The sequence below is a fragment of the Drosophila mojavensis genome, unplaced genomic scaffold (assembly GCF_018153725.1).
Source record: "Drosophila mojavensis isolate 15081-1352.22 unplaced genomic scaffold, ASM1815372v1 contig_74, whole genome shotgun sequence".
Lineage (NCBI taxonomy): Eukaryota > Metazoa > Arthropoda > Insecta > Diptera > Drosophilidae > Drosophila > Drosophila mojavensis.
Window position 1 is genome coordinate 16,938,255 of NW_025318899.1, and position 25,681 is coordinate 16,963,935.

The 25,681-nt window shown below is 37.3% G+C and overlaps 1 protein-coding gene across 1 annotated transcript in view; it reads left to right on the forward strand.

The window, feature by feature from the left end:
- The window catches only part of LOC6582810, an 84,869-nt gene that overhangs the window by 27,418 nt on the left and 31,770 nt on the right, over positions 1-25,681 (forward strand). The window contains exons 4-8 of the mRNA XM_044009814.1: positions 3,967-4,092; positions 12,981-13,085; positions 14,147-14,238; positions 16,227-16,463; positions 18,558-18,716. Of these exons, the coding sequence (XP_043865749.1) occupies positions 3,967-4,092; positions 12,981-13,085; positions 14,147-14,238; positions 16,227-16,463; positions 18,558-18,716 (719 nt within the window). The remainder of the gene's footprint in view (positions 1-3,966; positions 4,093-12,980; positions 13,086-14,146; positions 14,239-16,226; positions 16,464-18,557; positions 18,717-25,681) is intronic.

Genomic DNA, 25,681 nt, shown 5'->3' on the forward strand with positions numbered 1-25,681 from the left:
ATATATATATTTTTTGCTTGCCTCCTGCTGCTGCTTGTCTACGTGGGAAATGGCTTGAAATAATAATGTTACGCGTTGGCTTAGGGAGTGAGCAGGGGACAACAGCAACAACAGCAACAACAACAGCAACAACGACAACAACAGTCACAACAACAACGTCCTGAGCCACGCAATCGTCCTGTCTGTCAGCATGTCCTGCTGTACATATTGATTGATGATTGTCGGTGCATGTGTATGTGTATGTGTCTGTGTCTGTGTGTGTGTATCTGTGTGTGTGTGTGCAAGTGTGCTCCCAGCGAGAGCAAAAGTTTAAATTACCCTAGCTACCCGACCTACCGCCAAAGTACATATCGCTGCAACTTTGCTCGCGGCTAATTTTTAATGGAAATAACTTGGCCCCCAAACTTCTGACAGTTATTCGTTTTTTTATCCATTTTTATTATTATTTTTTTTATTTTTTTTTTTATTTTGCACTTCAATTTTTTATACTTTAATCAAATATCCTGTGTTGCACTCTGTAATTTGCGCCACAAGCTGAGCGCAGCTTTCACACCCCCCAATGAATTCATGTACGACTTAAAGCTTTAGCTAAATGGAATATACATATATATACACATACATATATAAAAATTTATAGATATATATACATATATAGATACGGTAAATGCTGCGGGCATTTCTCGCATTTCTCTCGTTTTTCGCAGTATTTCAAATTTTTAGCATGCAGCAATATTAAATTGCTAGCAATAAAAGCCATGCGAATTTTACCGGCCACATAAATCAACAGATATTTTTACCATATAAAAATTCACATAGCTGCATTATATATATATATAAATATATATATTTTTATATTCCATTTGCATTTTATTTTGTGTCCCTATATTTTCTACGCTTTATTTATTTTATTCTTTTTTTTTTACAATATTTTAAATGTGCTCTTTATATTTGTTTATGCATTGCCAACGAGATTTTCACTTGTTTGTTTTGTAAGTAATTTTCATACGCAAATGTATTTTTTCCTTAATGCCATTAATGATGGAGTATTTTGTATTTTGTATTTTGTTCGGTATTATTTCGTTGTTGACTGGGTTTCAATTATTTCCTGTATTTGATATTTCATGCGAACAAATTATATATATATTTTTTATTATATTTACTATATATTTTATTATTTGTGCTGGGTTTCTTTTAATAATCAGAATTATTAATTATCGAACGATTGAGTTTTTATATAATTAAAGCGCACATTACTCTTTGTTGCTTTCTCTCTCTACATTTACTTTTGTCTCTGTCTAACATTGCCAATCTTGGCTATATTAAATCTGTTCGGTTCCTTTGAATTCATATAATCTCATTCTCGCTCTATCTCTCGCTGCATCTGTATTTCTATTATATTTACAACTTTAGCTTTCTCTAAAACTATTTATCAGTCTCTATTTTCTTCTTTCTTTCTCCTTTCCTTTCTTAAATTATCATAACCTGTCGTTTTCCATCTCTCTTATTTTCTTTCTCTCTCTCTCTCTCACTCTCTCTCTCACTTCCTCTCCCTTATCTTTCTCCCTTTCACTGTTTTTCTCACTTATTTTATTTCTCTGTCTATCCCTTATCTTTCTTATCTTATCTATCCCTCCCTTTTCCTTTCTTTCTTTCTCAGTTCTTGTCTATCTCTCGCAGTCTCTCATTCCCTCTCTCTTTCTCGCCCACATTCTCTCTCCCTCTTTCTCTTTTTTCATTTCCTTTCTCAAATTTGCATATACTTGACATTTCCCACCTCTCTATGCGATTCTCACACTTTCAAGTATTATCTCAGTATATTTCCTAATAATGTTGTATTTACATAAAAATTTGGAAGTAATTCCACAATGTCAACAGTACATTTACTGGCATTAGCATCATCTATCAATTCGCATTTCTTAAAAAAGAAAATGGAAATAAATTCTCAGTGCATGGAGCTCTCTCTTATTCCGTAGTTAAGGACAATTTGCATAAAAAGCTAATAATAACAGCTCCTCCCGCCCATTTGCCATTCAAATTTTAGCAGCTTGTAAAACTGGAGCTGTAAAGTGCACAGAAATAAGACTATTGCCCACTTAGAAGCGTTGCAGGTGGCAACAACTTTGCCGCAAGTTTCATTTAACATGCAAAACTCCATAAAGAAGATACACATAAATTTACCTGCCCAGAGACTGTTGCCGTGTGTCCAGTTAGCGCCAGCTAGCCATGATGTCCATTGGTCTCCAGGTATCCCGGGCACCTTGAAAACTTGTCCAGGCTGCGGTTGCCACTGTACAGAGCTCTGTCTGTGTGTGTGTGTGTGTGTGCAGTCCGTGCGTGCGCTGCGTTTCTCTAATATTCGAAATTAAAATCGTGTTTCGTTATATTTGCTGTTTGTGACTGTTTATGTGGTAGGTGCTAAAATATGTATAAAGAGAGCGCCTCATAGAGCTCAACCCTTTTCCGAAGTTTTGTTTGCAATTTGCCAAATGCCAGGCACACGCAACTTTATTTGCATATTTTATTAAAATTTATATATATATATATATATTTATATGTATGTATATGTATGCGTTCATATATGTATTATATGTATATAGCAACAGACACTTGACGTGCGCTTAGCCCTCGTCTTATACTTATTTGTGTTTTCACTTTTCATACTCATTCAGGCAAGTGAAATGGGTATATTGGTTTCGTTCAATAGACGTCTTAATCTGTTCGTCTGTCAAACTGTCTGTCTGTCCGTAGAACAGTATTGAAAATTTGTATATACATATGTATATATAGTCTTCGTACCCCGCTAAATTGAAAATCGCGATACATCGAAAACAAATTCGATCCACTTGAAAGAAATTCGTTCCCGATAATTCTCGATAATTTGAATTTCAGTGTAAATCGAAATAAAAAAAAAAAAATAAATAAATAAAATAAAACTGATCCCCTTGCTATTTGGAATTATCGGGATTATACTGTATATAGAATAAGTATATACATATTGTCTTAATATGTTTACTAGTATAGCATATCGGTTAATATTTTTTTCTATTATTTAAAGGGCTCGGTAGCTGAAAATAAACATATACATATACTCACGAAATATTATGCTCTGATTTCCCATTTTCAATGGGCTTAGGGTATAAAAAGTTATGACTCAGGCCCTGGACTCCTAGCAAAGCGGGTGAAATATAAATATATATATCCATTATTTTACTTTCTATTAAATTTTTTTTTTGTTTTTTCAATTTCTTAAGTTGGTATATTAGAAAATTTTTGACACCTTTAGAAGCAACTTAATATAGTTTATTTATAATATTTTCTATAGTTTTATAGATAAATTGTTATTAATTATGAAAAATTTGACGAGCTTCTCTATAGTAATTGGAAAAATATAAATTTCGCCCAATTACTTTGAGCTGTCGGCATTTTTATCATGAATGAGTATTCTGCAGTCGGTAGTGCTCGACTGCAACGCTCTTAATTTTCTCCCCCTCTCTCTCTCTCTCTCTCTCTCTCTGTCTCTCTCTCGCTCTCTTTTTCTTCATTTTCGCTGCCTGCTGCTCTGGAGTCCGTCCTGACCTTCGCTTCACTTGCGGCGTGTGCTCTTTGGCGCCTGCTGTGTGTTGTCTTTTTTTATGGCCAATCTAATATGCAAACAGAGGCCATGGGCGTGGCATGGGCATGGGCGTGGACATGGGCATGCTTAAGGTTGCCATTTCGCAATTGAATTTCATTTGCATAACTTTAACGTGTGTAGAGCTAAACTAACATAAAATATATAACTTCAATACACTGCCAGAGCAAACAACGTTGAGCATGCTCAGCTGCAGTCAAGTCTCTCAAGTCTTTCAACAAATTGAGCAGAGCATCTTGCAGTCGTCTATGCACACACACACACAAACACACATTGATTGCATTTTTATCTGTGTATGTATATGTTTATGAATATATTTCTCCAACCATTTGCAGATCATATTTGATGGCTTTACGGTGGGCCGCTTCGATGAGGGCATGGTCGATACGGATGTGGATGGTTATGAAACGAATCTGAGCCCGACCGGCGAGCTGCCCGGCTGTCCCGAGGGCTTCATGCAGGTGAGTGCAAATTTAATTTATTAAAATTTGAATTGAATATTACGTAAGCCACGTTCATCTTGCACTCCATTTGCCGTTGCTATTGAACGTTGCGTTCAGCTATAATTTTATGCCAGCCAAGCGCACACAGCGGGGGAGGGGGGAAGGGAGGGTGGTAGGTGGGGTGTAATGGCAGCTGAGTCGTACTATATCCACGTCCGCCTCCAGCTTGACCGTCGCCTCGCCCTGCCCCGCCTCGCCTCGCCTCGATTCTCAACTCTGTTCGATTCAATCAATGTCCGAGTAATTCTGTAATTTTCTGTTGGCTCTGTTGACAAATGCCACATTAGCCCAGCAAATTGAATTGAATTGTGCGCCTGTCCGACTCGCTACCTCCCGCTCTCTCTCACTCTCTGTGTGCGTGTGTGCGTGTGTGTGTGCTGTACACCATTGCTGTGTTCATGTCCGACGTCTTGTGTCCGCAGATTGAAGTTTGAGTGCTGTTCGGCACAAAAAAAAGAAGAAGAAGATGAAGAAGAAGAGAGGGAGTGGAATAAAAGCGAAGCGAAGGAACAGCAAACTATTTAACATACATATATTTTTATCACAACTTTTGCGGCTCCACGTTGTTGACATTGCTACTTTGTCGAGACAACCCAACCCAGCCCATCCACCGCCTTTGACATTCCGTATAGCTAAAATAAAACTAAAGCCCCGGCACGGGCACTGGCCAAATAAAATGTACCAAATCCCTGTAATTGACTTGTGCAATATGTTCAAATATACATTTGTACAGTTGTATGTATGCCATAAACTCGTATACCAAACAAAAATCGGTAGATATACATATAAGTGTGTGTGTGTGTGTGTGTGTGTGTACTTTGATAATCTGATGCTGCTGCATTACATTAAATGGAGTTTTGCAGCACTAAAAGCGAAATAACCATCGACTGGGACTGGAGCATGGGTCTGTAGTCAGCATTCAATATAGTTCGTATATATGTATGTGTATATGTATACATATATATGTATATAAAGCTTCGGTTGTGCACTTTGCATGCGCTTTTAGTTGCCTTAATCTACCTTTCGAATTAATTTCAAAGCTTAAGTTGTGCGCACTGCGGACTGCGGGCTGCGGGCTGCGGATTGCGGTGCCAGCCACGAACCAGTGGAGCCATCGCAAAAAGGGCCAAAGTGTTGAATTGCAGAGGGCAAAGTGTTTTTCCCTTTTGGGCCAAGAGTTCACACAAAGGACAGCTCCGCTCTGCTGTAATAGCTTCAGGTGTGATTATGCATCCCAGTGCAATTCTAAGACGAAAGCTCAATTCGTAAATAATTGAAAATAGAAAATACAACTTGAATATATTTAAATGAAAATAAATAAATCGTAAATAAAATTGGATGTATAATTGAATGTATTGAATTGAAACTAAATATACGGCAAATAAAATGGGAATATAAAATAGATAAGTAAGAAAATGTGGAATCGAAATAAATAAGTGAGAAATAAAATTAGGAAATAATTAAATGAAATAAATAAATAGAAAATTAAATAAAATAAAAGAAATTTAATGATACCGTGGAGTCTCGATAATTTGTACCCCGCTAAATGGAAAATCGCAATAAATCCAATAAAAAAATCCTTCTCTTAATTTAAATTTCTGTGTTAATAATAATAAAAATAAAAAAATAAAAAAAAACAAAAAACTGTTTCCCTATATAGTACAAATATTGTGAATTTATTTATTTATTTTATTTTATTTTATTTTTTTTTTTTTTTTTTTAATTAATACGAATATAAGAATAGGGATGTATATATGTATTTTTATGTGCTTAAGTGATTCCAACGGTTCCTTAGTGAGTTCATTCGTATTTGAATTAGACCATTGCTAAGCCTGAAAATTGTTTTTGAATTCTTTGTTCTAATTAAAAATTTAATTCTTATCAAAAAAAAAAAAAAAAAAATAAATAAATAAATAAATAAAAATAAAAATAAATAAATAAATAAATTAATTATTTAAAAAAAAATTAAATGATTTAATATAAAAGTATATTTTAGCACACCATCTTTAGAGAGCAAATAGCTTAATGAAATAGAATAAAATAATAGACCCTTGGCCACATCAAACACACACACTTAAATATGAATACTACGCCCTGAAGAAGTCTTTAAGAGCTCGAGCACCCATACTAAAACACTAGTATTTATCTCTGCTATCTCTTGGGTATAATGTCTTCTACTCTCTCTCATTCATTAAGATTTTCCATATCACAATGGCTAAAATATCTAGTTTAATTATTTAATATATTTCAAGATTATAATTAAACATTTTCCAATGCAATCCAATTTTATATTTTATTTATTTATTTCAATTTAAATATTTTCAATAATACTTAGCCAAAAGTTTTCCCATTGGCTTTCATTAAAGTCTCTCCAAGATTTTCGGATTGCAGCTGCTATTTCTGTCTTTGCTGTCTGTTGAGATAAGTGCATAAGGATTTCCCTTTTGCTCAGCTGACATTATCTCTTATAGTTCCGTCTCCGTGCTCTGCTCACCCTCCCGCTCTCACCCTCTTTCACTTTTGGACTCCGCCAACATGCTAACATGTGTATTGTATGTTTCCTATTGCTCGCAGTTTTGCTGTCCAATTGAAAGTGAACTCTGCTCCTCTCCTCTCCGGACTCGCTGCTCCCTATGGCTGCTCCGTGGTCCTTTATTAGTTTAGCGCTGGCGACTGATGCTGCAGTTTTGTGCTGCTCTCCCATGCCATGCCACGCCCCTCACTTTGTGACAATAAATTGTGAACAAGCGTGGGGCGTGCGCTGACATTTTGTGGTGCTGTCCAGCTCCATCCAGCTCATCCAGATCGGCCTGGCCTGGCCTGGCCTGGCCTGGACTGGCAGCTGTGTCCGGCTGTCCCTCGCCGCTCGGTCAGCTCGTCTGTTGAGGTTTCATTTGGCACTTGACATATGTATGTACGAAAAACTGCGGCTAGAATAGAACTGGTTGTGCGGCGGATTTGAGGAATGATGGAAACTGGCCGCGTTTTTTCATCATCTTCTTCCTCTTGATTTTACATTTTATCTTTTTTTTTTTGTGGGTTTTTAAAATGCAGTTAAATATTTGCGATTTTTTTTTTGGTGCGAGCCTTGTTGCAGTTTTATAAACTCGTAACTAACCGCAGGTTTGTGTTGTCATTCTGGGCGCTTCAGCCCGTCCGGCGGATTCGCGGCCGGAGCTTTATCGTAGCTGGCGCGCTGCGGCGCCTGTTTTTATTTATTTAAGGCAAACATTTTTAACTGCTGACGTGGTTTCAGTTTTTATTCGCAGTTATTTTGCAGTTTCAGTGTGTGTGTGTGTGTGTGTTTTTTTTTTTCTGTTCTGCGCGCCAGCCGAACCGGTCGAGCCTTATAAATTATTCGTGTCATGGCCCGGCAACATAAATTCTTGACCATCTCATATTTATTCCAATCTACCTATGTGATTTCTGTAATATATATGTATATATACATATATATGGGTGTGTGTGTATGGGTTGGGCCCAAAAGTAAGAGTTTAATCAGTTATTCAATTTAGTTAGACAGTTCGCCTCATACATATTGCAGGAGGCTGAAAGTTCAGGGTGTGACCTTTTCTCTCGCTCGCTCCGGATCTGCCTGAATAATTCAACAGCACTTTTTGCTTTAAACTTGACCAGCGACTGGGGGGCCAGCAACGCCATTTGCATTGTTTATTTGCTAATATTGTTAATCATAAATAACAAAGTTTATGCATAAACGTATTAACCTAAATCAACAACAACAACAACAACAACAACAGCAACAACTAGCTAGCTGGCCAACCCACGTTATCCTTTGGCCTGGTCAGGGCAGCTTGAGTAAATGACTCAATATTTGACAATCATAACATCCGCTTAGTCTTCATGGTTCGTTCTGCTGCTCGGCCAAGAGAAGAACAACAGCCCCAGTTTGTCAATGGCAGTTTAAGCTCTTCTATCTATAAATATGTATATCTATGTATATATACAGCCATGCAAGTAGTTCTCCATGTGCGTGTGTGTGTGTGTGTGTGTGTGTGTGCCATAGACAAGCTCATAATTCAAGTTAGCAAACTTCTTGGACATTCTTTTCACTGCTGCTCCTTTACTGCTCTGCCGTGCTCTGCCCTTTGGCGGCATTTGTTTGTGTCGTAAATTTACGAGTCATAGCCAAAGCGAAAAGAAAAGGCAAAAAAAAGAGAGAAAAGGTTAGCAAGTTTTTCTGTGTCTTATGCTCTGTGAGAGGCATGAGTTAAATCGGATGTGGGCCATTGAGTAATATTCCATTTCATGGCGGGAATAGGCAAGGCAAGGCATAAGCAGAGCGAATAAGAACTTTACAGTCGGGCGCCAACGACTGCAGAATACTCGTTCGTGACTCGCGAGACCAGATTAACATTAAATTTTAAATTAAATATATATTTAATCCCATATTTAATAGTTAAGAAATATTAGTAAAATGACCAGTTGGACAACAAAACAATTGAGCGTTTTATTATTTATGCTCTCCCAGCGAGATCAGCCGAAAACAAAATCAAGCTCACTCGTTAATGTTAAGAGACTCACTCAATAGTGCCATCTCGCTCACGCTCTAAGCAGCGGACAACCACGATCGAGTCATAGTGTCTTTTAACAGTGGCGGACAACCGAGCAGCTTGAGTTGAACTATTCGTGTGACGCTCAATACACGAACATCGTTCAGGGAGAGACGCGACGTTCGTGCAATGAGAGTCAAAGAAAGTCAAAGTGAGCTGACCTCAAACGGCAAATCACAAACACATTCACATTTACACATGCACACTCTCAATTTACTAACGCTAGCGAAGACAATACTCGCACACATACTAATACATACACGGCTGACGTTTTGCAACGAAACGAAACGAAACGGTCAGAGGACAGCGAGAGCGCAACAAAGCAAAAATGAAACGGTTGCTGGGCGATCGAGTGTGCGCTCTCAGCGTTTGTTCCTAGAGTGTGAGTGAAAGGCACTTATATACAGACAGCAGAAACGATCAACAGATATTGGCGAACTGTGGAGAAGAAAAATAGAAAGGGAAAGATTTAACTAATTACATATTAAATTGAAGCGTCAGCTCGGCTTGGAATTAATTTTGAGAATTGTATTTATTATAAAAGATTAAACTAAGCTAAGATTTTAATACATACGGACAGACTGAAGAAAACCAATATGCTCATTTCACTTTCGTTATGAAGCATAAGCACAACTCATAGAGCATTTGAAAGTCAAGTGCATATAACTCGTTTATTTTGCTCTTCTTAATATATTTATTTATTTATTCAGGCTCGCATTGAATTGCAAATTAAAAGCTTCGCCTTGGTCCATAATTTACATTTAATGATTTTTTAATAGCAGCCAAAAAAAAAAAAAAAAAAAAAAAAAAAAAAAACTGTGGCAAATGTTTTAAATTACAGTAAATCAAACAGAAATGCAGACAGTTGGCCAAGCCTGGAGCGGGGGAGACATCGGGCTGGTTGACTGTAAACAGTGAAGCGAAATATGTCATTATGCGCTTAAATTGTTGCACAATTAAGCGTAGAAGAAGAATAGTTACGGCCAGCCATTGCACTGGCTCCTTCTCCCTCTGCCACTCACACTCACACTCCCACTCTCTCGCTCTCGCTCTGCCACCATCCTCTGTCTGCTAGCGGCTTTTGTTTATTGTTAGCAGATTATGAAGCGACGACGTCGTCGACACCCGCACAACTGTGCGGATAAAACTTTTTATCGGCTATTGTTTAAATGATGCGGAGACGGAGCCAGCACAATGGAATGGAATGGCTGGCTGCATCGTGTTGACTGAAACCATCTGAATCGGAGCCAAGTTTAATCAGCTAAGCATGCGTTTACAATAGCAACAGCAATCCACAGCGATTACAGAATGCACTTTGATTTACCTAAAAGCTTATGCCAGAGCCAGCTTAAAGACACCGACATTTACCTCCAATTTTAAAGCCAAGCAGGGCTGCTAGATTTATGCATGCTGCCGCCTGCACCAACTGACCGCAATAATAATTCAATCAATTTAAAACCAACACCTAATCAAACAAAACGCCACAAGAGCCAACAAAAACAGCAGCAGGAGAGATAGCAGAGAAATGAAATTCCAATAATTCGTTATGAAGTCGATGCTAATAACGCTCCGCTGCACACAATGGACACGACGATGTTGTTGATAATAATGCTGATGCTAATGATGCTGATGATGATGATGATGATGACGATGCACAGGATAGAGTCCTGCCGACGGCAAGGGGCCAAGCCAACAAAAACAGATAGCAAAAGAGAGATGGAGAGAGTGAGTGAGAGAGACAGATAGAGATAGAGAGAGTTTGCAATGAATTTACACAAAATCGAAATCAGAAAATTACCATTATGCCAGGCAGTCAGGCCTGTTGGCCTGCTGCTTCTCCTGCTGCTCCTGCTCCTCCTTCTGCTTCTCCTGCTCCTGCTGCTCCTCCTGCTGCTTCTATTCGAGGCCATTTCATATGACAGCAGTGAATTGCAACTCTAACCAGCTACAAATATTGGCCAGAGCTCTGGCGACTTGCAATTACAGCAAAAATTGTTGTTTGAGCTTTGGGGGACCGGAGCGAGCGAACGTTGGAGCAGCAACCGCAGCACATGACCAGCTGCACTGCTGTGGAACGACAACGAGCACGACATGAACGACCTGCCCGGTCAAATAACCCATTAACTAAAAACTTAATCAATTGGAACCCCAGCCCCATTCATAATCATTGCCAATCGAGAAGCAATAGCCCCACTGTGCTAATGAACCGTCAGCCAACGCCCCACAGCCCCCGCTCACGGTCCACTGCCCACTGTACACTGCCTGCTGGCTGGAACGAATGGATCACAGGCAAATCTGGAGCATAAAAAAAAAGGAATTGCTGTTGGTTTCCCCTACGTACACCGTTGACGATGTGGTTTACCGTTCTTGGTTGCTATTAGCGACATTACAGCTCAGCCCATGAATGAATGTCAATTGCCAGCGTGGGCAATTTTTCTCAGGAATACTCACACACTGTGCTCCATATGGGGTAGATTCGGTAAAACTTCATAGGCTGTGTGCTAATAGGCTCTAGGTAGAGCGAAAGAGGGCACAAATACATGCAGAGCACTTTGTGGAATTATTTATATAGAAAACACTCAGCTAAGGACTTTTTGTATGGAATATTAAGATTACATCATGCAAATTGCCATCAATTTGCTTTAAATGGTGGCAACACGTGAATAGGTCTTATAATTAATATAGTTAGAATTAATATAAAAATCAATCTTAGGGATAAGTACTGGCAGCAGGGGCTATCGGCTTCTGTAATATAAACTCTTAGTTTCTACTAATTTACATTATATTAAATAAATGCCTCAATTATTAGAATAGGTACAAATTACAAAAAATTAAAAATATTCATAATTAATTAATGAATTAAAATAAATTTAAAAAGTTGTTTGACAGTTTCAGTAAATTAAATAAAATTAAACTACAATAATTCATAAATTAGATACCAATAAATTATTTAAAAATAATTATAATAATAATAAAATACGAATAAAATAGTACAAAAATATATATATAAAAATTTCAATTAAATAAATAAATAAATAAAAAATTAATAATAAATAGAAAAATACAATTTAAACAATATTCTACTACACTGATTTCCCATTTTGAAAGGCATCAAGATTTGTATATAAATAAATAAAAAAAATAAAAAAATAAAATAAATAAATAAAAATACATATGCTCATTTTATTAAATAATCAATGCGTTTATTTCTTCCTTTATTAATGATTTCATTAATGATTCAAAATAGAGTTCTCTGCCAAGCTTAGCAGCTTTCTTGATATATTGCTTCGCTTGAGCCTGTGACCACGAGCAATTACATTTCTATGCCTACAGATCGCTGATCTGCGAAATAGACTCAGATGCCTTAACTTTCTAAAGCTTAAATCTGCAGTTTACTTAAAATCTATTAAATTTTTATTTAACAAGTTTAGAGGTGAATAAAACTGTTCAACTGATAGCCTGAAATTCTTTCATTCTCTACAAAAATATTTTAAACTAATTAAATGAAGCATCGGCTAAAATAAATATATCATAAATTAAAAAATATGCAATTTAATTTAAATTCTCCTTCAAGCTCGTATTTAAATACATAAAGTATCCCGCTTCCACGCAGCCCAGTTCACAGCCTTTGCTGCATCACTCATTCCACTCTTTATTGGAAATATATAGGCAATCCAGCAATCGAGTTAACTGTTATTGCTGTTGTTGTTTCGGTTTGCTGCACCTTCGGCAAGTGCCAGCAGTTTTTAGCGTAAGCTGAAATTGGCGCTTGGCCCACAAATGTATGCTACACTTTTTTGCAGCATTCATTTTTCTAGCTGCCAGCTGCAGTGGCAGTTGCAGCGACTGTGGCAGTGGCAATTGTGAAAAGGAAAACAATCAAATATTAAGCGCAGCAAGCGGCAAATGGCGCCAACAAATAAAAATTTATACAACAGTCATAATCCATTACCCATGCCAGATGCCCGAGCGGAACTGGGCGTGCACTGGGCGGGGCCAGGGCCGATGGATCGGTGTGTCGTAGGGCCAGTTGCTGCTTCCGCATATTTATTTATTTTTCACTTGCTCGACAAACATTTGTATAAATTTAAATGCATATATTGATGCATGCATGAGCCTATCGATCGAGCTTTAAAAATCTTCTGCTGCACACACACACACACACGCACATATGTTTATATCAAATTGAAGAAGAGCGAAATTGCCTTCACAACATTCTGTGTGCGAAATAAACTTGATTTTTAATTAATTAAATTTTATTTATTTACTTGACAGCTCAGCGAACTGGGGCGTCCATTCACGGGCGGCTCCTGGTGCGGCAAGGCCACCGGGCCGCAATTATATTTCAGCGAAACATCCACGGTGACAGCATCAGTAAAGGTGAGTACAGAACGGCCAAACATACAGTTAATATTGCCGTTGTTTACCTGCGGCTGCGGCTGGGTGTGACATCCATAATATTGCAGATATTTCAAAAGTTGACACGAGCTATGAAAACGCTGCCGAAACTAATTGAAAATATCGATGGGCGCCATTGAGAGCGTACAGTGAATAGTTCTTGTTATTACTTAATTTTCTTTGCTTTTCATTTTCATTTTTGTGTTTTTGTAATTTTAAATTGATCAACTTTTGCGTTAACGTGGCGTATGCGTAATGTTTACTTGAGCAGCCATTGCCACTTTTTGATTAATATTTAAATAAACGTGCGGCCATAAAAGCAAATGGACAACGGCCACGGACAGCGGACAGCGGCCAGCCTGCCAGCTTGCTGAAAGCGCCAGCGCATAAATTATGAAAATTAATAAAAATTCATGCTCCAATCGGATTGCTCGAATGGGCCCAGACCTGGACTCTGCTCCTGCTCCTACTCCTGCTCCTGCTGCTGCTGCTGCTGCTGCAACAAATTGCTTCAAGTGACGATGAGTTGACGTGGTCGAAGGCGCAGATTGCAGATTGCATAATTAAAAGAAAATTGCGTGTGCAAATGACAGTTTTCTCTGCCTCTTCTTATTCTTGCTTCCTCCTTATATTTTTATCTGTTTTTTTTCTTTTTCTTCTTTATTTTTATTTGTTTTTTTTTTTTTTTTTTTTTTTTTTGCTGCATCGACCCTTGGCCGAGTTCAATCAGAGATCGTTCAACTTGAGCCATAGTGAAACTGTTCTTTGTCTTGGCAGCTGTCGCTCAGTTTTCGGCAAATAAATATTTCAATTTGGCCCAGCATTGGCCCTGCCGGATCGATGTCCCTTTGTGTCCTCACATACAATTGACGGCACTACATTTCCTGTCGCATTTGCCAGCATTTTCAATGCTATATACTGTATACTGTATATATATATATAGTACTCAATTTCCAGCTCATTCTGCGCTGCGCTCTCATTGGCATTGCAAGTCTTGCCTGCTTTTATAAGACATCTACGTTTTCTTCCTCTTCCCTTTGCAGGTATTTCATCCGCCACGCAATTTACGAGATGAGAAACCCTTTGAGTTCAGCATCAGATATAAATTTATAAGCCAATCCGATGCAGTTGTCAGGTAAGTGGACAAGAGAAGAAAAAAAAACAATAATAGAAAACTTTTTACTGATATGCAATTGTTTAAGGATAGGAATAGGTAGAATGGGATTTAAGAAAATAGTAGGTATAAAATAATTGTCTGAGCAGCAAAAAAAAAAAAAAAAAAAAAAAAAAAGAGCCATAATAATAGTAAGAAAACATTTTATGTTATATCTTACGTCTAAATAAATAAAGTAAAGTTGTGACTCATGACTTATGAGAGTTAAAATTGAATTAATAATTTCATGAGTTTATATAGAAGAAATTAAAAAAAAAAATTATAATAATTTATATATTATTAATTATATACATATATCAAAAGTTCATTTTTTATTTTCATAAAAAAAGGTAAATTTATTTGCAGGAAATAAAATATGAGCATCTGAGGAAAACTCTATTTATAATTTCTTATTTATTTAAAAAAAAAAATTATGTTAAAGAAAAGAAAATATTATTAATTCTTCCTAATTAAAGATTTATTTATTAAACAAATTTTACAAAGAACCAGTATTTTAAAAACTGTATTTTAATATACCTTAAAATTACCACTTAAAGCTAATAAGCAATAAATATTTTGTATATGTGAATAAAAATCGATGAAATTAATTCATTTAGACTAGGATAATATCAATAAATATGATTTTTTTTTATATTAATTTAATATTTTTTTTATATTAATTTAATATTTTGCATTACCTGAATTTTTAGCAATTGTGAACCTAAAAATTAATCGAAAATTTATATTTTATTTTCCATGCTAAGGCTGAATAAATCTATTTATTTTTTATATACAAATATATTTTTTCCTTTAATCTAGTTTAGCTAAAATTACAGGCAAATATCTAACATTATTATGGCCCCAATTTCTATCAAAGAATCTCTTCAACAGCTTTTACTTTAATCAGAACTGAAGTTTAGAGCAAACTAAACTCTGGCATTGACATTCTTTGGCCTGCCCGAAATAGAATTCTGTCGAAATGTAATCAAGAAATTCGTAGAAGTTTATAGAATATCTAAGTTTTGTATTGCAGCGAGTCCAGTTACTGTAATTTATCATTTGAGGCAACCTTGAAAATGCGGGGAGGGGGGTGGACTTAATGTTAACGGCGAGCTGTGATGGCTGACAGGATTGGCCTTTGTTTTAACGCACTCGTTTGGCACGGCCGGAGCCGGAGCCGGAGTCGTCGCTAAATCCTTGTAGTTGCTCGAACAATGCCACTTTTGTTGAAATGCTGCATAAAACATGAGCAGCTCCAGCTCCAACTCCCACTCTAGCTGGAGCTCCTACGTGGCATGCCATATACGATTCATGCTGCAATCCATTTGTGCTCAGACGTGTGTCAAATTTTCGTATAGGTGTCGCGTTCATTGTTTGTGACTCTTTTGCCTGCTCCTGCCTCCTGCCAGCTGCCTCCTGCATCCTGCCTCCTGCCAGCTGGCAGTTGGCAGTTGCCGGCTGGCAGTTGGCTGCTGTTGTGCCGGATATGGCAATAGTGCTATAAATTGAAATGTATTTTTACGCCTCAACAAATTTCATACAATTTACACGGAAAAATAATATTTACGAGCGAGGTTGGGGCTGCTGCTGACTGCAGTCGAGAATTGCATTGAATGTGTGGGCGCAAGGGGGAGTAGGGGGATATGTATGTCCGACCGTACGGACCATTAGCAAACCAAACAATAGCCAAAACACTGGGCCAAATGAGGATTTTCAACTTAAAATGCCAGGATGTATTTTATGCAAATTGCAGGCAGGACAGGCTAGGCGGGCGGGGTTGGAGGCGGACGGACATGCAGCCAAAATACCAAACAAATATAGTGCCTGAATGGAGGCAGCTAAACTAAATTAAATGCTAAACTTGCATACTCAACGACACCTGGAATGCACACACACACAGACACACACACACACACAGTCTATATATATGTATATGTTTGTACTAATGGTATGTGGACTCTACATTACAGGTATGGACTGCCCGATAAGCCATTGGAATTGGGACGTGTCACACCCGGCACCTATTGTACGAGGCAATTCGATGAATGCTATCGTAACAAGTGTCGCCTGCAAAGTCCAAATTATCCTGGTATGTATCCAAGGAATGTTACCTGCTATTGGACAATACGCCAGAAAGAAGTGCCAACCAGCAAGCATGCCATGATTGCCGTCAGCCAAGAGAATCAGCACAAAGCCCTAGTCAAGCGGTAAGTGAAAGCCGTAGTTGGAGAGAAAAAGAGAGAGAGAGAGCTAGTGGATTTTCTATTGAAATACCCAAAATGCTATGCCGTCCGTGTGCATGCAGGGCACATTAAATAAGCATTAGCATTTTGTGGATCGAGTGGAGCGTGTCGCCTTCGTATGACAAATTTCAATTTGGCAAATTGCAATGCGACTTGCAACACTCGACATTATCGCTCTAGCTGTAAGCGCTGTAAGCGGCCAATGGCATGAATGAGTGAATGGATGAATGGGTGAATGGGTAAATGGGTGAATGAGTGAATGAGCGAATGCTGCCATTGTTGGTCATGTATTTTGTATATTCCAATTAAATGTTTGCATATCAAATTAGATAGAAGCAGACCGAAAGCTGCATGTGTGGCATGCAACAACTACAACTGACAGCTGAACGAATGCGGCTTTAACTGAAGCCCATTTCAAATGCAAAATGTGTATTAAATGTCGCGATTGCCAAGCATACACTAGGTCGGCTGAGCACCTGAGCAAAGTGAATGAGGAGATTGGAGAGAGTTTATATATATTTATAATATAATGAAATATTTATAGATTCGCTACCTTAGAAGCAACCTAATTAATAATAAATTTATATTTATTTTATATAAATGAAATATTAAATTGCAGCTTATTTAAAGTCTACTTAATCCAAACACAAATTAGTTGAATTTATTGATTTTCTACTTATATGTAAATATTTGACATACAAAATAAATAATTAAATTCAACTAATTTGTGCTTAGATATAATAAATAAATGTAGTGAATTGATGTTAAAATTCAGCAATTTATTCTTATAGCTTAATTATGGACAACTAATAAGCTATAAGAATAAATTGTAGAACTTAAACATTACATTTATTTAATATTTATATTTATACAAAATCTTTACAGATTAGCTAACATTTTATTTATATATGCAACAAAAATAAGTCAGACATATTATTGTACATATATATTATTTATTTATATGGAATATTTATTAATCAAAATATTGACCGATTATCTTGTAGCTTTTTTATTTGCAACAAAAATTAGTTTAATTTGTTATAATATATATGTATATTTATCATGTATATGAAATATTTATTGATTATTATATTTACAGATTATCTTGCAGCTATTTTTTATGCTTATTATCAAAACATTGTAATATATATTTTGTATTTATATATCATATATATTTATATATCTGTAACGGTAAAACTTCATTAAAAACAGAATTTTTTTAGATTTATTAACTCATTTTTTATTTATATAAAATATTCTATATATATACTATACTTTTTTATAGGTGACATATTCTAAAAATTTCTTTCTTATATTTTTTATTATTTATTTAATTTATTATTATTATAATAATTAATTTTTTTTTATTATATTCATTAGCTAAATTTATTACCTGTTTTTTATTTTTTGAATTTATTAAATATTTTATAAATTTATACTCTGTATTTTTCAATTTTCATGAAATATGTTGAAATATTTTCTTAACGCCTCCCAAAAGCTTAACTTAATTAAAGCCCGAAATTATTGAAATTTAATTACTTTATTATTTATAAAATATGCTGAGATTATCTTATAGTTATTTTCTTTATTTTATTTGGCTATGGAAAATATCAATAAAATTATGCATAGCTAAGAGGATGTATAATTATAGATTTTAACTAAAGCAAGGTTATAGGGGATATTTTATATATAACAAAAAAAAAAAATATTAGCTGTCCAAAAGGTCTAAATCCACGTACGAAGTTGCCCCAGTGATCTTTTACACCTACAACTAAAATAAGTGTTAGCTAGCTCTACTGTCATCCATACAGCATCCAATAGTCGTATAATTCCCCATCAACAATTGTCGCCCGGGCAGCTTTATTAACTTTGACAGCTTCGACAGTTTCGCTGTTGTTTTTATTTGAGGCTTTGCGAAATGCAAATGTTTGCATTGCATTTAGCGCTGATTGCAATTTAAGTTTGTTTTGCTCTCTGCCATTTACCTCACTCTTTTTTCCGGTCTATTTGTATGCATATATTTTTATACTAAATGGCGAATCGATTCTTGTTTTGCAGCTCCATTGCCAGCTTTAATAAGACCTCGCGCTCCATACGCGCCTGGTCGGACTGTACGGGCGAGCGCGATCATCTGATATTCTACGATGGCAGCTCCACTAACGATCCGGTTCTGGCCAAATATTGCGGCGGCGATTGGTTGCCGCGTGTCGTGTCACGGTAAGTGGAAAATGTCACGGAAATAGTAGCCGTAGTAGTAGAGCCAGAGGGAGTCGGAGTCTTGCACTCTGCTCGGGCATTTATTTAACGCCATTTCTCTTTTATGAAAAAGTTAAATATGAGCCGTGCACAGCTCACATAATACATTTACAAGCCTGAGTCAAGCATACAGACTGACTGGGCGTCATTTTAATGAGCATGTGCTCGGTGTGAGTGTGTGTGTGTTGGGTCTATATATGCGTGTGTGTGTGTGGATCTATGTGTAACTGAATTGGAACACATGCGCCCCAGGCCAACTGCAGTGCAGTGCACTAGGACTGCGGTCACACACACACACACACACACACAAAGACAACCACAGACACATACTCACACTCACTCACACACATACACTGTTTATGGCGCTTTGTGTGTGCCTTTGCAATTGTGCGCAATGCTTAAGAAAAACCGGAAATTGGGTTGCTCTGCAGACAGACAAAGCAACCAAGAGACAGACTTAAATAGACACACACACACACTCACACACACACTCTCTCGACACACACTCGACACATAAATAGATTTATATGTGCGACTATAGAGAATAGAGAATGCACGCCTATTGAAAACATTTTGATGCATGTGATTTATGCAATGGGTAGAAATCTCTGCTCATTAGGTGCCAAGTTCTTTAGAGAAGACATGCAACACTATAAATTCTTAAAGACCAAAACAAACTGAATGTGTGCGGACACATGTTTTAAAAGTTGTTATATCATTTTGCAAAAGTTTCTGGAATTGTTTAGCGGCGAGTTTTATGCTCCATGCTGGACTCATTTCACATGAACTTTTTGAGATTTATTTATTTCAGTCTTGTGCTGCGCGTGAAAAGTTATTTAAATTCAGTTTGCACTTGTTTAGACTTGAGTTTGGTTTATAAATTATTATTATTTAGGAATATTTTGAGGGTGTTTGTTCAACTTGCTCGACAAATCATATAATAACTCTTATCAATACAATGAAATGAAATATGATAATACTTGCCTTGGATCTTCTCTTTAGACAGAAATAGGGAAGAAGCAAAATTAGCTAAATTTTGGGCTGCCCAAAAAACAAATAATGTAAGGTAGAGCGCAATATATACTACTATGAACTACTACTACTCCTACTACTACTCTTACTAGAAGTAACTTCTACTTCTACTTCTACTACATTTACTACTACTTCTACTTTTACTGCTAAATCTACTGCTACCCCTACTTCTACTACTACTACTTGTCCTACTACTACTATTACTCCTACTACTACTCCTACTACTACATCTACTACTACTTCTACTCTTACTGCTACATTTACTACTACCCCTACTACTACTAGGAATAGCCTACTACTTCTACTTTTACTCCTACTACTACTACTACTACTCTTACAACTACTGCTACTTCTACTACTTGATTTACCCCCACTTCTATTACTATTTCTACTACTACTACTCTACTATTACTCATACAACTACTACTACTTCTACTTCTCTACCTGCTACTTCATCTACTACTAATTCTGCTTAGACAACTCCATATACTAATACCACTACTACTACAATCCTACTACTACTATAACTAACTCTTCTCATACTCATACAAGTACAGCTCTTCTTCTACTCCTATGACTACCTTTACTACTACTTCTACTTTTACTACAACACCTACTCCTACTTCTACTATAACTTTATCTACTACTACTACTACTACTCATACAATTACTGCTACTTTTATAACTACCCCTAATCCTACTACTACTAAATCTACTACTAACTCTACTTTTTCTACTACATCTTCTACTACTTCTTCTTTTACTACTCCATCTTCTACTACTCCTAATACTACTACTACTACATCTACTGCTAATACTCCTACTACTAACACATACTACTAATAGTACCACTACTATGTAAGAGTCTATAAGTCAGCCTATATTTCAACATACTTCAGATTAAAATTAGATATATATTTACTTATTTATTTTTAGAAATATATTTTCATTTCCATAGAGCTAGCTCATTTCCTTTTGTTATCATCAGGTATTTCAATTAGTTCTCCTTCCATTTCCTGTTTCGCTGCAAACATTTTTCTGCTCTCTTTATCTGTTCTTCAGGTTCGCTTAGCTTTTGCTGAAACTGAAACACACACACACACACACCCACACACAATACATTTTAAAAGTTGGAAAAAAAAAATAGAAACGCCCGCAGATAATGCGCCTTGAAAGTGGCTCAAGTGCATAGTGCGAAAAGAGCGACCCCCTCTCTGCCACGCCCACATGGCATTGAAGTGGTCGACTTGGCGGCCCATTGGCCCAGCCCTTTGGCCATTTATCTGGCCCTTCACATTCGCCGCTTTTTTGTTGCTGTTCGACTGCGAAAAGTTTGCGCTTTTCGCTCACTCTTGAGACATGCAACTCAACTTTGATTGTTGCTGCCACGCCTCTCCCTCTCCCACTCTCGCTCTTCCTCTCTCTGTGCTGTTTTTGCTTGTTTTCCTGTGTGGTTTATGCAGCTGCAGAAATATTTGAAAAGTTGAAGTTCGCGGCACAAATTAAAAGTCAGTCAGGCAACGATGCTGATGATTACAGCTGATGCTGGATGTTTGATGGTTGTTGTTGCTGTTGTTGTTGCTGCTGCTGCTGATGATCATGAGAATCGTTTCACCTTGTTGCTTAATCTCTTAATGAGTTGCTCTCGGGCATTTATTGACATTTTCGTTAAGCAATGGGGGCGTGAGTGGGTGGCGGCTCTTCTAGCACGAGAGCTGAAATCTTATGAGCAAACATGCACAGAGCTCCGCATCAAGAATGCATATAGCGTAAAATGCACACACGGCTGAGTAGGAGGCCTGAGTCGTGGCAAGCAAGTGTGTGTGTATGTGTGTGTGTGTGTGTTGTGTGTACCACGCTGCCATGGCAATGTGTGCCAGGCTTAAGCGCGCTGCTAAAGTTGTCCTCCTCGCGGCGGCTAACGTCTTGCGCGACACGAGAAGACGTATATGTGGAATATGTATTATAAATGCAAGCACACACACACACACAAAGCCTTGGCTGCAGCAGCTGCTGCAGTGTGTGTGTGTGTGTTGGCTTACAGACACCTCAGACATGACAGTCATATAATTTTTGCCCGCTTTTGCCTGCCTGACTTTCAGCGCACACCCAGCGAGAAAGAGAGAGAGAGAGAGAGAGTGAGAGCGAGAGTAGGGCCGAAGAGTGCTGTTGCCACATGAAAATTATTAATTTTGCTGTGCAACTTTAAATTGCAACAAGCAGCAGCAGCCCCAGCGTCTCCTGCTTGACGTGCCTGAGCATTTTTATTGAACTCTTTGCTCCAGCGCCCCGCCCTACGTTTCCTGCTGCACTTAAGCAGCTGTTGCATTTCTAAGTGCTGCCAAAGTATGTTAATTTTATATATGTATATACACATACATATATAAATATATACTTTTTTTTTCTCACTTGAAAAGAAACTGAATAAAAGCATTAACTTTTTAAGCAGCATATTCATATAATATTATTTTTCTCCACACTTTGCAAAGGGGCTTTAGAATTTCCATGGCAAAGTTTCTAAAATGTTAATCTGTTGGCTGCTGCAAGTATTTCAACACATACGCACAAGATTTTCAGCACATATTTATATATGAAATGTTTTTGTTTTTTGTTCCTTTTTTTTTTAGTTTAATTTCAACTTATGCTGTCTGCAAGTGCATTAAAAGTTCGTTATTCAGAGAGCCCAAATTATTTGATGTCTCGTGGTTATAAGCCAAAGTTAACTACCTACAGATAAAGTTTACATGCGTGCAAATACAAGCATCTGTGTTAGTGAGTGTCTGCAAATATGTTAAGTTAAGTTCTCTTGTAAGTATGTGCAAGTATGTGCAAGTGTGTGTGTTTTCTGCCGTGCTTATGTATGTGTTTACTTGGAAATGAGTTTTACTATTTGTCAAACTTGATTTAAATTTCCATATAATTTGCATGTAAGCTTTTACATAATGTAAATTTAGAAATAGCTGAGATATGAGAATAGATAAGAATGATATTTTTGTGAAGCATTTGGAATTAATTTATTATTAGAGGTTTTATTAAACATTGAGTGTCTTCTCATTATGCTTACGAAATCGTTTGCTAATAGAATGAGCAGCTGCTCCTCTTTAGTTTTCATTTAATAATGTAATAAATACTGATTTCAAACTTTCAATGAGTACAGGGTATACAAAGAACGATATTCCCGCTCCCTTAAATCCAACTCCAAATGCTCTACAGAAATCACATTCATGTGCTGCTCTTCATACTTGAAATTAGTTATGATAATACAAAACATTTAAGACCTTGCATTATACACTTGCTTCAAACAATGGAGAAAATAATTTTAATAGAGTTTTAATAATACTATTTATATATATAATAACAGTATTTACATATAGGTTCTCTAATATTAGTATTTATAAATAAAAATGAATTTTGGTGTATAAAATTGTGAATTCTGTTTGTCGACTTAAGACCGTCTGGCTGGTTGTTCATGCTTCAGCACATTTACAGACTCATTTCTGTTAATGCTCGATTATGTTAACCAGATCTGCTCCTCTCCCAAATTACCATGTTATGTTATTAAAAGCACTATACGCTGTTAATAGCATAACTACGACTGCAGTGTAAACTAGTTCTAGTTCTTAGCTTTAAATTGCACAGCTATATTACCTACTACAAAAGGAAAGTAAAGAAAATTAATTTAAATCTTCAACTATTTAACTTATTTGCGACAGCTCCCCTAGAAAAAATATGTATGTGTGTATGTATATTAATTCATGCTTGCATTGCAAGCTCTGCTTCAATTTGATAAAGTTTTGTGCATTACGAACTAATGAATATAAACATAAAACTAAAATAAAAACCTACCTTCAGAGCATACTCTAGATTCTACTCCCGCTCACATATTACAGCAGTTTTTGATAAACCTCTTCAGGTCTCCACACTAACTCTCTAAAAGCTTTCATACTAAAATATTCAAAACTGAAATAAACCATATTGCAGCCTTATTTAATGGCTGTCCACTTTATTTTAAACAATTTGATTAGCCATCGTGCCTGCCCAGTGGCTTGTTTAATTTGACACAAATTCGCTGGCTTATCGAACCCAATCAACTGGCCACAGGACCTGACCTGGACCCGAGCCTGTGCCTCTGCCCCTGCCTCTGCCTCTGCCTCTGCCTGAGCTGTTCATTATTAGAACTAGTTCAATTAGCGGGCCCAGCTGAGCTGTGTTTGCTTCTCAAAGCGAGCATCAAATTTGCTGGATAATTCCGTTAACCAGCCCGAGTACTGAGGGCGTTCAATTCACCGTTCACCGTTCTCCACCTGCTCCTGCAAAGTGCCCTCACCTCACATCAATCGACAGGCCAGCACTTTTAGAGCCGCCAATCTCGCTCGCTGCTCTCGTGTAGCCACAAGACGAGGTGGGGCCACGCAGCCATTTGCGGTCAGACATTTTGGTATCGGGGCATGTGCAAATTCGTGACCAACAGCAGCAGCAGCAACAGCAGGAGGAGGAGGAGCAGCAGTGTCAGTCGAGTGCTGCGAAGTATTTCATGCGACGCATTGATAACCGCCGGCAAAGGGCAAAGGGCCAACGCTTGGAGACGTGTGCTTTGGGTTTTTGTGTTGATTTTACGACACCCGCAAGTGCCGCAGGCCATTAAGTACCCAAGTGCTACGCATACGTAGTGCGTCCCTTTGCCTCAGCTACCCACCCCCGCCCATGAGCCACAGCGCACTGGGAAGCACGGCCAAAGCCAACATTTGTGCGCTTTATTAAAAATTAATTTACTTTTCATTTGCAGTTTATTGCACTTGGCAGTGACAAAAAGACAGAAGAAGAAGGAGAAGCAGAAAAGAGAGTAGCAGTGTTGCAGCAGCTGCCACACCCCCAAGCAGCCCACCCAACTCCTGCACACGTGTTACCCAGACTCCCACTCTGTCCTTGGAGGTGTCCTGGAGGTGTCTGAATAATAAGGGCACCCATCGCTCGGCTGCTGCTCGACTTGCTGCTGTCTTTTAGCCACACTTACACGTATTAAAAAGCCATTTGTGTTTGGCCATATTTGATGGCTTTTAACATCGGCCGTGCGGCGCGTGAGGCGCCTTGACAAGCGTCAGGTGTGGGCGAAAGCCGCTCAAGCTGCTGCTCCCGTCTCCTCTCATTTTTATGTACTTTATATGACTCATACGCCGCGTAAGCCGGCCCTATAAAAATTCAATTTGAAATTTAAATTGAAAAGCATTGGCAAATTAATGAAAAAACTGAAGAGAACAATTGCAAGCGTTAGCTTAAACAAAGAGCCTCTTTCAAACTGTAATTAGTTTAATTGCTTTCAATTTCACATTTAATGCGCTGACCAAATGAAAACAGAAGCAAAAGAAAATCGTATGAAAGTAAAGTGAAGTTGTTTCATTTTTAAATTTTATTGAAGCTTTATTTATATATTTATTGTCTGTATGGATGTATATACAATAACAGATCATTCTATATATAGCTTCAACTCTGCGCTGCCATAATTCGTTAATTTATTTCAGCTGCTGCGATTCAGCTATTGCGAATAATATTATACATCCGCAATATAAATAATAATTTATTTATTTATATTTATAAGACATTAGAGCGATTTTGAAATTAAAATTATGCACGGTCTGTAGGTGTTTTTTTTTTCTTTTTTTTTTTCTTTTTTCATAAATACAAATATACATAGATATGCATGCAGCTTGATCGTTTGATTACGCTCACGCACTGTTCGGTAAAGCAACCGAATAAAATCCTGCTCTCTCGCTCACGCGGTCAGCAAGACACCGATTCCTTTCATTCGTGTCTCGCTCATTTAACGAACATCATTTAGAGAGAGACACGATTGACGTTCGCGCAATGAGAGTCAGAGGAGTCAAAGTGAGCTGACT